The 12,530-nt window shown below is 37.2% G+C and overlaps 1 protein-coding gene across 5 annotated transcripts in view; it reads right to left on the bottom strand.

Annotated features, from left to right (window-relative positions):
* LOC134750944 (protein 4.1 homolog) overlaps positions 1 to 12,530 on the bottom strand; it is a 117,893-nt gene that overhangs the window by 34,523 nt on the left and 70,840 nt on the right. For 2 of the 5 annotated variants that reach the window (XM_063686201.1, XM_063686204.1), the window contains exons 1-2: positions 9,412 to 9,551; positions 4,375 to 4,475 (exon numbers count right to left, since the gene is read on the bottom strand). In XM_063686201.1, the coding sequence (XP_063542271.1) occupies positions 4,375 to 4,475; positions 9,412 to 9,439 (129 nt within the window). In that variant the 5' untranslated portion in view covers positions 9,440 to 9,551. Of the gene's footprint in view, positions 1 to 4,374; positions 4,476 to 9,411; positions 9,552 to 12,530 lie in introns of those variants that run through there. The other 3 variants (XM_063686203.1, XM_063686202.1, XM_063686205.1) reach the window with 2 other exon arrangements.

Raw genomic sequence — 12,530 nt, 5'->3', positions numbered from 1 at the left:
GGAGCAAAACGACGCACTTACGGCGAAGCTGTACATCGAATCCTGAACTAAGCAAATAATTCCATAATTGAGTGCTGAGCGTACCGAGGTATTCTAAAATAGAATCCCGAGCGTAGCGATGAAAATAATATTACAATTTTGTTAAATCCATTCATGTAATGTAAATGTTGTTAAAGGCCTACCACATATAATGTTATTTAGGTAATTGCAGCATACATGGTTAGTATGAGGTTAAAAATGTTGTTAGTAAAATGAGTTTAAAAATGTTTTTGGTGAAGTCCCGCTACGCCTATTAAGCCTTCGGGATAACATACGAAGCAGCACTCCCGGGATAAGCCCATTTACACCCTAGCTTTTTAGGAAAAGTTATAATTATACTATCACCTTCTAAACGATGTGTGAGTTCACACGTACTGCTTTGCATGCTCGATGCGGGTCAGAAAGCCTTATCCCAATCCAAAACATCAATCGGGTCACCTATCCTAACATTGTAGCCAGACGGGCTAAGACCAACGCTTCGCAACCTAAGCATTCCTAGATGATCTGATGAAAGAAGCGCCAAGTATCATCAGTCATTCAAAATTACTTCTTTTTTTTATGTTCAAAAGCTAGGGATACTAATCCCTTTTCCCACTTCCCAGAACTGAAAGTATAGACTCTTTCTAGCCTTTCTGATGCACAAACGAAGTACTACGGTTATTTACTATATTTTTATGAAACAGAAATATCAAGTCGAGCATTATTCCACTCTTGACTCCTCCCATTGGACTGCTCTTGCCTGCCAAGGGATCCCTAAAACAAACCATTCTTCTATTCCAGAACGGCATGTATACCTAAACCCAGCTTGATATTTTAGGAATTTATTTTGTATATACCTTGGAGACCAGAATGAAATATTTAGTACCTCGCTTCTACCTCAGAACACTAGAAATTTTAGCAAAATAAAACCAAATAGTATAAGATTTTATATACAACAATACCTTTTTACGCAGATACATTATAAAATAGGAATTTCTAGGCAATTAAACCCCTTGCCTATTACACGTACGCTTTTCAGGATAATGAAGAAAAATATATATGTCAGATTTTTAGATCAAGCATTAAAAGAGACCCTAACTCCTAACAAATGGTGAGTGAGAAGCTACCCTATTCCTAATACAATGGCCTATTCTAGTGTAATCAAAGCACAGATCATACTTACCATAGACCTAGTACTTTGAAAAACACGCAAGTGATTTCCCTAATTAGAGAGCTAATCGTTCAACCGGCCAAGTTGATACATCAAAGCTAAACGGCCTGTGTTATTAATCCCCTCCAAGGCGGGTTGCACAGAGGCAGGGACAGCACTTGGATAGATTAGGTCCCTATTATGTCTATAAATGGCACATATAAATATATTTAAAATACAAGATCTCCAAATACTGTAGGTTTCAAACGAGCAGAGTTTACACTCAATGGCACGCACGTGATGCCCTCGCTTTAGTCTAACAGTTGGGCATTGGAGACCAGGGAGGGAGAGATATTTCGCTTTCTATGTTGGTAAAGAGAAAGCGCCAAGTACACCCTCATCTTGGTAAAAAGGAAAGACCTCCTTCCATTTGCCGTTTGTCACCGTTTTGGATAGCAAGTGAAAGGCTAGACTACTGTCTGTCTAGACACTGATCTGGCTTTAAATCATATGAAAAACAAGTAGGAGTTATTTGATATTATTTTCAAACAAATAATTTTTATTACTTTATAAATTATGTCATATAGACATTATATTTTACATTTAAAACAAACAATCATAACGCAAATATTTAATCAAAACAATTTAATTAGATTATTATTTTATGAAGGCATAAAATGATAATGAAATACTCAGCTCGGATGCATTAAGTCCAAACGATATGAGTTCATAGACCCCATTCGTCCGAAAAATAACACATCTTCTAAACTTAGCCTTGTTGAAGACGTTTGTCCTCAGTAAAACCAAATAATAGATATTGTGGGCAGAGCTTTCACTAGACGTTAAACCTTCATTACAAAACTCCTGTTAAAATTAATAGCAAAAGTGGAAACACACTGCTCGATAGTATCAAAGTTTATCCATTACGAAAACAAACATAGTTTCCGCAAAGCCAAACAAAGACACAATTTCCAAAGGCTAACTTCATCAGGTCAAGGACTAAGTCTTGTCCTAAATAAAGTCAAACACTTAGAAAAATGAACAGAGATTTTCCACCCACCAGTAATTTTTCCAACACTATTAAACCAGAGTCAATTGTCGGTCCTGAAGCACAAAGTAAAACTGAATTCTGATCCTTGCCTACTCCCTTTTATATGATTTCGTCCTGACATAATATTTAAAAAGTCTTAAAACAAAGTACTTCCGTATAGCCATTATGTTTTGCAATTAAAGTTTATTTTTCTGTGCCGAAATTCATCCCTAAGTCGGACAACTAACTCGGACAAAAACACCTGCGCTTCATCATTAACTCGGACACGGTTCTAAGAAAATTTGTCCGAGTTACAAATTCTCAGAATTTTAAGATTGCAAATTTTTCATAAAATAGTCTGTACTTCCTTTAGTTAAGTCTCATTTTTGTTTGATAACATAAGTCGGACAACATGCACCTGCGCGGACATTCGATTTCTCAGAACAAAAGTCGTAACAACGTATCTTTCGAGTAACCCTTATTCCTCATACATAAGATTTGTTTTTAATTGACCACCTTAATCAGAGCCATCTATGACCCCTCTCGCGCAACCACTTGAACGTTAAACAGCTCGTTGATAATGTTTCGACGACCAATACTTTTATACGTACATCATAATGCACTGAATTTCTCACTCGGCCCACAGATGGCGTTGTTTTCAAAAGTTGATATTATTTTCTAAGATTTTGTCTAATAGTTTTCTTATTGTTTTTACTTTAATACAATTGTATTTATATTGTAATGTTTTGTCAAAGCCCTAGAGAAAGATAAAATCAAATAAATCGACATTAGCCCAAATGAATATTATAAAAAAACTAATTTTATTTTGAATCTAAGGCTTCTTAGTATTTAATTGCTTTATATTTATGGATAGAGCATATGGCTAGTCACAACACCCAGGACAGCTATACTCTGATTTGTAATTAGATTCCAAAAAACTAATCTCACTCAGATCCTTTTTCTTTCGTAATAATGGAAAATTTGTAAAGAAGTAAACTCAAATTTCCCTTTTGCATACTCTAGCATTTAAAATAAATACAGATGTATCCTTTTAGCTTTGTTTAGTTTCTTAAAACATACGGAAAAGAGAAAAAGTGAGGTTAGTTTTTGTAATCTAATTACAAATCAGAGTTTAGTGAATTAGGGCCTTTTAAATGGGCCTCACGGCAAAGCCGTCGAAGCCGTGAAGCCGTGAGGTCCCATTTAAAAGGCCCTAATTCACTAGCTTTCCTGGGCGTCATGCTTCAAAACTTGTATCACCGAATTAGGCGTGTCACCGAAGAATGCAAGTTTACCCTACAGTCAAATAAATCTATAGTATTTTTCAAACAGGAAGCGTACGCTGATAGATGTCATCTCTATACAATTTATAACTTAAAAACGCCAAATCTCGTAAAATTGTAATATAATTCATTTAAAAACACGTATTGCACCTTTATCAGCGTTTGAAAAATACTATAGTAAGTGATTTTACTGATTTCTATTTTAAACATTCTATACAGAAAAAAATATTAAAAATTAAGTTTTTCTGACGTCGTTGACATCCGATCAATTGCTTAGTTTTTTTTTTGAAACTACTGTGTAATGATTTAGTGACACGATTACACCAAATGTAGGGAAAACCCTGTCATTCTTGAAATAGCTGCATTAAAAATGACAGTGAATGACATTTGTCCTCCCTAAGTAGCTGTCTCATGCATATCTCGTAAATACCATGAGATTATAATACTAAAATCAAATTATTATGTGACTACAATTTACATTGTTACGTATTATTGACATTATGGTCTTTCTTAAATTTTAAATAAAAGTAAAATGGAAAAATTCACCGAGACGAGCAAGATTCGAACTTGCGACCTTTCAATACACCGTTCCGATCGCTCTGTTCAACTGAGCTATCGATGTTCACCCGACCCTCGGTGAATCTTTCTATCACACTTTATGTATTATGATTTCTTGCCAATGTTGAAACAAAAATTCACTTCCTGGGCCAAAATTGTCACTTTTCAAACTTCAAATTTTAACGTTCTTAGACAACATGCCAGATGAAATAGAACCTTATATCAACGACAGAAAGATCTTTAGCATTGAAATGCTCTCACTGTGTCTAAAACATTTACTTGAAAACAATAAGGTAAAATTAAACCTTAACACCATAACCGAAGGTTCACTCTACCTTGTCCTTAGCCGGGGGCCGCGGCGCCGGCTGCGGCGGCATGGTGTGTCTCTTCGCCGCCTCTGGTGGCAGCGTGTTCGCTTTCTCTTCGGCAGCCAGCGCTGGAATAGAAAGAGATAGAAGTTTTAGATTAAGATAAAGATTTTTATAAGCTAGGAAGAATATCCGAGATCGATGCCTGGAAATGATGTCGTGATGTCCAACCGCGCTTTTCGCGGTACTCTGTGAAAACAGCGGCAAACAAGCATACGACCTTCTGATGATAAGCGGACATCGCAGTATATGGACGCTTGCATCTTCAGCTGTGTAATGTTTTTGTGATATGCCGATTCCTCACTGTCAAGCATCATGACTGCATCCTCAGAAGCTCTAGTCACTTTACAAATGCTCTATGTTATTCTAATTATACTTTAAACCGTTAAAAACGTAGTCCCTAAAGTGCCACTAATTTAAATAAAATATATTTACATCAATGAATGAATCGTCCAAGTTATCTCAATAGAATATCGCATTCCATATTGCACAAGCGATCGGCGAAAGTAATAACTCATTGAAATTGGCAGCGTGGCCCAGTTGTGATAATATTGCAGACCACAAATGTCTAAATTTAATGCACTAGGAATCCAATCATAATCATACAGTATACTGAGTATATTGTAAGAGATGTTTTAGTTTTGCTGAGTGACTAACCAAACTAAATTACACTTCTGTGTGGCCAAACAAAACTATACACCACACTATTACACTTCTGTGTAAACAAATGACCTGATCCCACCTCCCCCTTTCTATCATCGGACGTCCAGGCGCGGGGAGCGAATGCACCCGTTCGTGGTCCACGTTCAATTTGTTCGGACGAAACGTTATGCCTCCTTTTTGGCACGGACGGCTAAGGAACGGAATGCGCTCCCGCCATCTGTATTCCCTGATCAATATGACCTCGGTCACTTTAAAACAAGAGTGAATAGGCTGTTACCGAACCGGTGAGCTCCATCTTAGGTCCTGTCTTCACTTTCCAGTTTCCATCAGGTGTGACTAGGGCCAATCGCCGATCAGTTTACAATAAATAAATAAAAAATTATACTAAAAATAAGAATGCGATGGCTGTATCAGTTTTTAGTCAAATGTCACTCCCATATTCCCGCAGTAGGTGCAATAACTGCCAATAACTTACTACAAAGGCCGCTTTAGGAAAGCATACCAATTGACAGATGTATGTCTGTAGTCTATGACCTACTATTTAGATACCATCTAAGGTATGGATGCTATAGAAAGGATGCCAATCTCTTATGACAGAATTGTTGCAAAAGTGACCGCTTTCAGCTTTAAATAATAGTTCCTAATCTCTCCGGTGGCGCTAGTTAGGCTCTGGGACATGAGTATAACATGAACCATATAAGGCAACAAATAACCCGACCAAATTACGTAGGTTGTTTTTGGTAGTATTTCGGTGTATGGTGGCGCCGCCTAATTACTGTTTTTTGATGGACACTTTTCATACATAGAGATTTGCCATTTTTACAGATCTTAAACGATTCGGATTAAATCGTTTCACATACTTTCACTTTCGAATATACGAAAAAATTAATAATTTGGTATTTTTTATAATCAAACGCTTTATCTTCCATCTGAAAGTGTTATCCATTGGGACGTTTACCTTATTTACATCTATGAATGAATCATGGCTGGAAAGTTTGGATCGGGGATTGTTCCGGGTAAGAAAATAGATGGATTTGAGCTGCCGAGGCGGACATGGTGTAACCTTAATAGATTGCGCACCGGCCACGGTCGCTGTGCCCTATATAAATATCGTTGCGGGTGGGTGGAGTCTCCTGCATGTCACTGTGGTGCCGACGAACAGAGTATCCGACATATTTTCCAAGAGTGCCCATCTACTCGATATACTGGAGGCCCCCCGAAAGACCTGATAAAACTGAACGACGAAGCTATCAAGTGGATTAATTCTCTGGAGTTAGATTTATGATTTCTCTGTATCTGTATATATTAACATAATGCCATACGATTAAATAAATAAATAATGAATCATAGAAAATTCCACATTGCACTACGATTGGCGAAGGTAATAACTCAATGAGATCGGCAGCGTGGTTGAAATAATATTGCATACCACAAACATCTAAATTTATCCATGGAGATGTAATAGAAATCTAGTACATAGACAGAAGATTCGAATGAAATCAACTATTGGCCTTTACTTTAAAATGAGCATAGATTTAGATTTATTTATTTCAGGATAAAAATTATCTTCTTATCATGATCGTCAAACATTACATACTAAAAAATATAAAATAAATTAAAATAATTAAAAGAATAAGAGGTAAGAATTTAAATAATGTTCTCTATCTTGTATGTACTAATATGTATTACTTTATCTTTTGTATATCATATAAGTATTAGTATTTAATCATAATTTTGTTAGTTTACGTTATTATTTACGTTAATCGTAATTAGATCCCGCGTTGCCTCGTTCTGGAGGAGACTGCGCTGTTCCGACAACAAAGTACTTGTGGCTGTTTCTGACGATATAAGGAGTCCGGTGTTTAAGCGCTGGATTTCTGTTCACATGGATCAGAACAGAAAATGGCTGAACTAGATTTAGACTTATTTTTAACATGACTGGCACCCCTTTACAGTGTCAATTAGTTCTTAAGTAGTATTTAATTTTGTACGCAATATGAGTAAATGCCTGAAATAAAAGCTTTTTATTTTATTATTTATTTTATTTATTATGTTTATATATATATACATAATATTTGACTTTTTTCTTTGTTCTATTTCTCGTTATAATTTATGAATCTATCCTGCACCAACATTTATGTCTCTGTTTGACCTAATGGTTGACTGGTAGAGAATGCCTTTTGGCATTAAGTCCGCCATTTGTACATTTTTCTTTGCTTGTGCAATAAAGTTTAAATAAATTAAAATAATTTTCTCTCCCAATAAGGATCGTCATATAAGTATGTGTAAACAAAAACATGTCAAACATACATATTATTATAAAATATACGATGCATTTCGGAACCCCGCAGTGTCAGGGAGCCGGCCGCGGAACCGTCGGAACTTGACACCCTACGGCCAAAACTCCTCCTTGGTCATGTCATGAATCTTTGGGCATGAGTGGTGGGGGGAACTGACAGAAGTGACAGAACGGGATAGTCTTATGTATCTTTCAGTAGGAGTAGCAGAGAAAGCGCTATTATTGATTGTCCTTGCCACAGTCTCACTTTTTTTACTCCCTACCGTAAATTTAGTACGGTTTATGGTGGGCAACAAATAACCTCACCAACCATTTTGTCGCATTGCGTATATTCTGTCCCTCACGGACGCACGGGTATAGCTCATCTATAGGATCCTACCATCTATGTCCTTGGTGATAAGATAAGATAAGATAATCATTTATTTCATTTTAATCTTAGTTGGTAAATACATAGTGGTCGAGTCCTCCTATAAGGTATGAAGTACCTTTATCAGGAGACCTCGCTCTTCCAGAATTACATTTTTTTTTTTCTATACTAAGAGAAGTAAATGAAATGGTGAATTGTAAATATGCTTTGATTATTCATTTATGTATGTATCTTATTTTTTTCTTAGAGAACGTTCTCCCTTTTGGAAGTCGTTTAAAAACGTAGTGTGTCAACGTCACAAAAATGAATCCATTGACACCTCATTCATCAAAATTGGCCCAGTAGTTTGGACTCGACTTTTGCTACATTCCTCTTATACAATACGGCTACCATGAGTTGATATCTGACGTTTACGCTAGTGACTGCGTGAACTAGATCAGAGTTTATCTTGCTCGCACTGATGTATTGGTGCGATCGCGAGGGAATTCGATCGAGTTCACGCAGTCGCAGCGTAAATGTAAAATGCCAACTCATGGTAGGTAGGTATGTACTTTTTAGGAAATGCCGGCTTAAAGCGCAACCCCTTTTGGCCCTCTGTTATTCTTAGACTTATAAGTAGTAAGTAGTTATGATCATAAATAAAAGTACCTAAAAAACAACTACAAGTTTAAAATAACACAATCATTTCCAGCTGTGATATTTTAACCACTCGACTAGTATAAACATAACGGCTATCTAGTTAATGGGTTCACGGCAATGAGAGGCAATTACGCTTAAAATAAACAAAGTTATTTAATAGCTTATTAATATACCCTTGTTTATTTTCTAGATATAGTTATGGACGATAGCTTAATTGCGGTTCCACAACTAGTAGCTGTGAGCTGTAAACCTCGCGAACTCTCATAGCTCCGCCATTTTGAAAAAAAAAAACTAAAAACTGCCAAACAAAAAAACAATTGTCTAACATGCTCGCAACATTTCACGAGGTGTAGAGGTTTTTTTATGCGACTTGTAGAAGAGAATAGCCGGACATGCTAAAGCATTTTGAAAGTTGAAACGAAGACGCTTCGCTTCGCTCGGTCAAATATGATAGGACGTCATCTTCTCAGCGTTGTTTCGGCTGTTTCCTAAAGTAAGGGAGCCTAGGGTCCGCTGGACAACCTTATCACAAGATTAAAGCTGGCACCAAGGTTCTTACGAACGCAATTACCGTTATGTGATCCGGAGGGAATACTAAGTCTTATTGGGATTCCTCAAGATATATTGTTTTTTCACTGATTTTCTTTTTTAGGGTTCCGTACCCAAAGGGTAAAAACGGGACCCTATCACTAAGACTCCGCTGTCCGTCCGTCTGTCTGTCTGTCACCAGGCTGTATCTCATGAACAGTGATAGACAGTTGAAATTTTACAACAACGAATACTAAAAACAGAATAAAATAAATATTTAAGTGAGGCTCCCATACAACAAATGTGTTTTTGCCGTTTTTTGCGTAATGGTATACGGAACCCTTCATGCGCGAGTCCACCTCGCACTTGGCCGGTTTTTTTAAATATATTAATTTTAAATTTTCAACAAATTCATCGCTTTGAGCTGAGGTTCGAACCCACGTCTTTCGGCTTGGAAGCCACACGCTACGTTATACCATTAGGCTAATAATAATAATAAAATACTAACGCGCCCGACAGCAATCCATGAAAACCATTTTTACACTTTTCCACTTTCACTGTGATCTATGATTAGGTATTTTTCACTGACCGACAATACACTGGCGAGAGTCTGGGCCGGACTGTGTACGTTACGCGTAACGCCGGTTGAGTAAATAATGTTATTAATATCGCCTACTTCACTATAGTGCTCTGATGTTTGGAGCGCGTGGCGCGAGAGAGAACCAAGAATGTTGAGGCATTTTGTGGAGAAAAGATTTAAGTATTATCAGTGTAGACAGTGTAAGCTGAGTAACATTGTCAGTGTAACCTGATCTATCCTGAAAGTTACCTTAACTACTAGGTTTTAGACAGTAGTAAAATTTTTATAGGTTTAACAATCGGAATTATGGGCAATTATGGAACTTTTAAAGATGATGATCATGAGCTATTTCCGTTTCAATTATCACGGTTATATTAGTGTTATTACCACATAAAACGTATCTGATAGTTTATACAACTTTAGAAATATAGAGTACAAAAATAGATAGAATGTCCTTTTCTGCACATCTAAGAAAAAATGTTTCAGAAAATTCCAATTAATTAGCAGACAAATTGTCTATAAAAAGCTAAAAAAAAGTTAAATATATGCTCATTCTCGCATAACGCCGTCCTATAATGCATCTGGCTGGCAAGGTGACAATTAGTATGAGTAATAAACGTTAGTGCTAAAATTCTCTTATCGCAAACATCAAACGTCACTGGTGACCCATGCACAAGGTCGCGTGCTGTCATGACACAGTTTCGGGGAAAGCAGGATGATATCATTTGTCTAATTATAATGATGTGGTGGATGTGGTAAAACGTCTGAGGTGGTACGGTCATGTACAGAGGCGTCCAGTAGACTACATGGTTAAGGTAGCGCTCATTATTCCAACGACGAAGCGAGGAAGTGGAAGACCAACCGCCACCTGGCTGACGACGGTTCAGCGAGACCTGAAAGACTTTAATATAGACGCCGACATTGCACTCAATCTTGCAGAATGGAGGAAAAGAACAGGGAAGGCCGACCCCAAGTAAATGGGAACAAGGCCTAGCAGGATGATGATGATAATGATGTGGTAGCTTATATTACTCGTGACGTGTGACGACGCAACGTCTATTGATAATTGCGTGAATTTTTTACGAGCTCCTGCCAGATTCCGAGAGACTACGAGTATATCTCGTTATAGTAAAAGATTGTCACAAATATGGTATGATTCCCATTGCCTATGTTATTGCCTCGCGATCAAGAGGTAATATGTTAAACTCTCACGAGTCCTGTTGTTAAGCCCTTTAAGAGACAAATAAAAGGATCGAAGGTGATGCAGATTCAAATTCCGTCGGAAAAAAAAATCAGTTTTCGGTGTTTGTTTTATTTATAACAAAGTACTACATGTTATAGTTATTTGCCTCAAGTACCTTCCTAACACATAATATTTGTGTAAAAATTAGTATTATTTTTATTTTGGCTGTAACTGTTCCCTTCAAATAGTTGCATAACGCCATTCCTAAACTATTTTTTTAAACGCAACAATATAACTAGACTGTAATGTAAACAGACAGCCACAGAAGCGTTTCTCAGAACAAATGACTACTTATTTACAAAATCCGTTTACATTGTTTACAGTATGATGTAATAAACGAATTTGCGGTAATGATGCATTGATTTACGCTATTGAACGGACATATGAAAATATACGATTATGAATCTTATTCATCAGACATAAAAACTAAAAGGTATGTGTTGTTCTTAGCGAAAAGAGGCTCTAGTGCGGTACGCTTACGCTGTTAAGGACGATGTTTTAAATATAGGCGATCTTGTAGACAAACCTCTGAGAAGAAGAGCTAACTGCAGAAGAAATCACCAGTTTTTTGAGTCGCAAATTATGTTTTCAGTGTCAAACTCCCAAGTGTTAATTTTTTAGGTGACTAACAGCCGTTGGCGACACCTATTGTAGGCTATGCGCTAATACTTAATAGGCATTTTCTTCAGATCGACACATTATTGCATTATACGTAGGTACAGATATAAATAGGTGTTGCAATTTGGCAACCGAGTGTAATAAAAGGAATGGTACTTTGTTGAGTGTTTACATTATCTGCACGATGCTCTAATAGTCTTGCAGTTATATTATTCTACGCGTCTTTGACCTAATTTTCTATACTATTAAGATCTACGATATTATAACTACAGCCCAGGGTACTGAGAATAGGTAGTCTGTATACAGAATGTTTTCTTGCAGGTCTGGCGAAGTTACGACTTGCAACTTTGACATTGAATACATTTTTTTAACTAGAATAAAATAGTAATTTTGCATAAAATAAGTATTTAACAAACAAAAAATTGTTTTTCTTCCTTCGTTGGATATATTAAACATCATTTGGACTGACTGGCTTTAGTCGGGGAGCATCTTACAAGAATCAATAGTTAAAGAGAATAAAGTTATTCGATTTTGCCGCCAACGTTAATGTTGAGTTCCAGCAAGCGAAAGATTCTGTAACACAGTCCTAAGCGTACCGAGTGATTCTAGTTTAGACAAAAGTTCAATATTGCTTCACTGTAAGGATGCGTTTTGATCAGAGATGTGCTTGGATACGTTGCGAGGGATGTGTTTTTAAAAACCAATAGAATCACTGCACGCTGAGCGAGGAAAATGAATGAAGTTATTCTATTGGATCCTCGCAACTCATCCTCGCACACCTCTGGCACAGTCTATAAAATAATACGGTCTTTCGACAAAGCCGTCTACACAGGGCAATAGTGCGGGGTGCGAGGGGAGAGGGGTGGGTCGCGCGCACCCGAGCAGCATACATCGCCATTGTTAGTAGTTCGGTACTACTTACAGGGCTAGCGTGACTTACAGTAAGTCAAGTATAAGTCTTTGGCAGTTGTGTAAAAGTCTGTGACAACCCTAACCCTACTGTGTTTTTGGACGGTGTCGGCATTTACGCAAACATCAAAGGCGTCGGTCCATTGTTCATTTTTACACTGTGCCTCTGGTCGAAACGCACTCTTATTTTGCTATAAAATTGTCAGTTAAAGGCCAGACCACACAGGCTGCGTGTGCGTAGACGTGCACGTGCGCGTGCGCTAAAATGTTGAAGCCG

This window comes from Cydia strobilella, chromosome 21, assembly GCF_947568885.1.
Source record: "Cydia strobilella chromosome 21, ilCydStro3.1, whole genome shotgun sequence".
NCBI lineage: Eukaryota > Metazoa > Arthropoda > Insecta > Lepidoptera > Tortricidae > Cydia > Cydia strobilella.
Note: the sequence above shows the minus strand (reverse complement) of the source record. Positions and strands in the feature narration are given on the sequence as shown.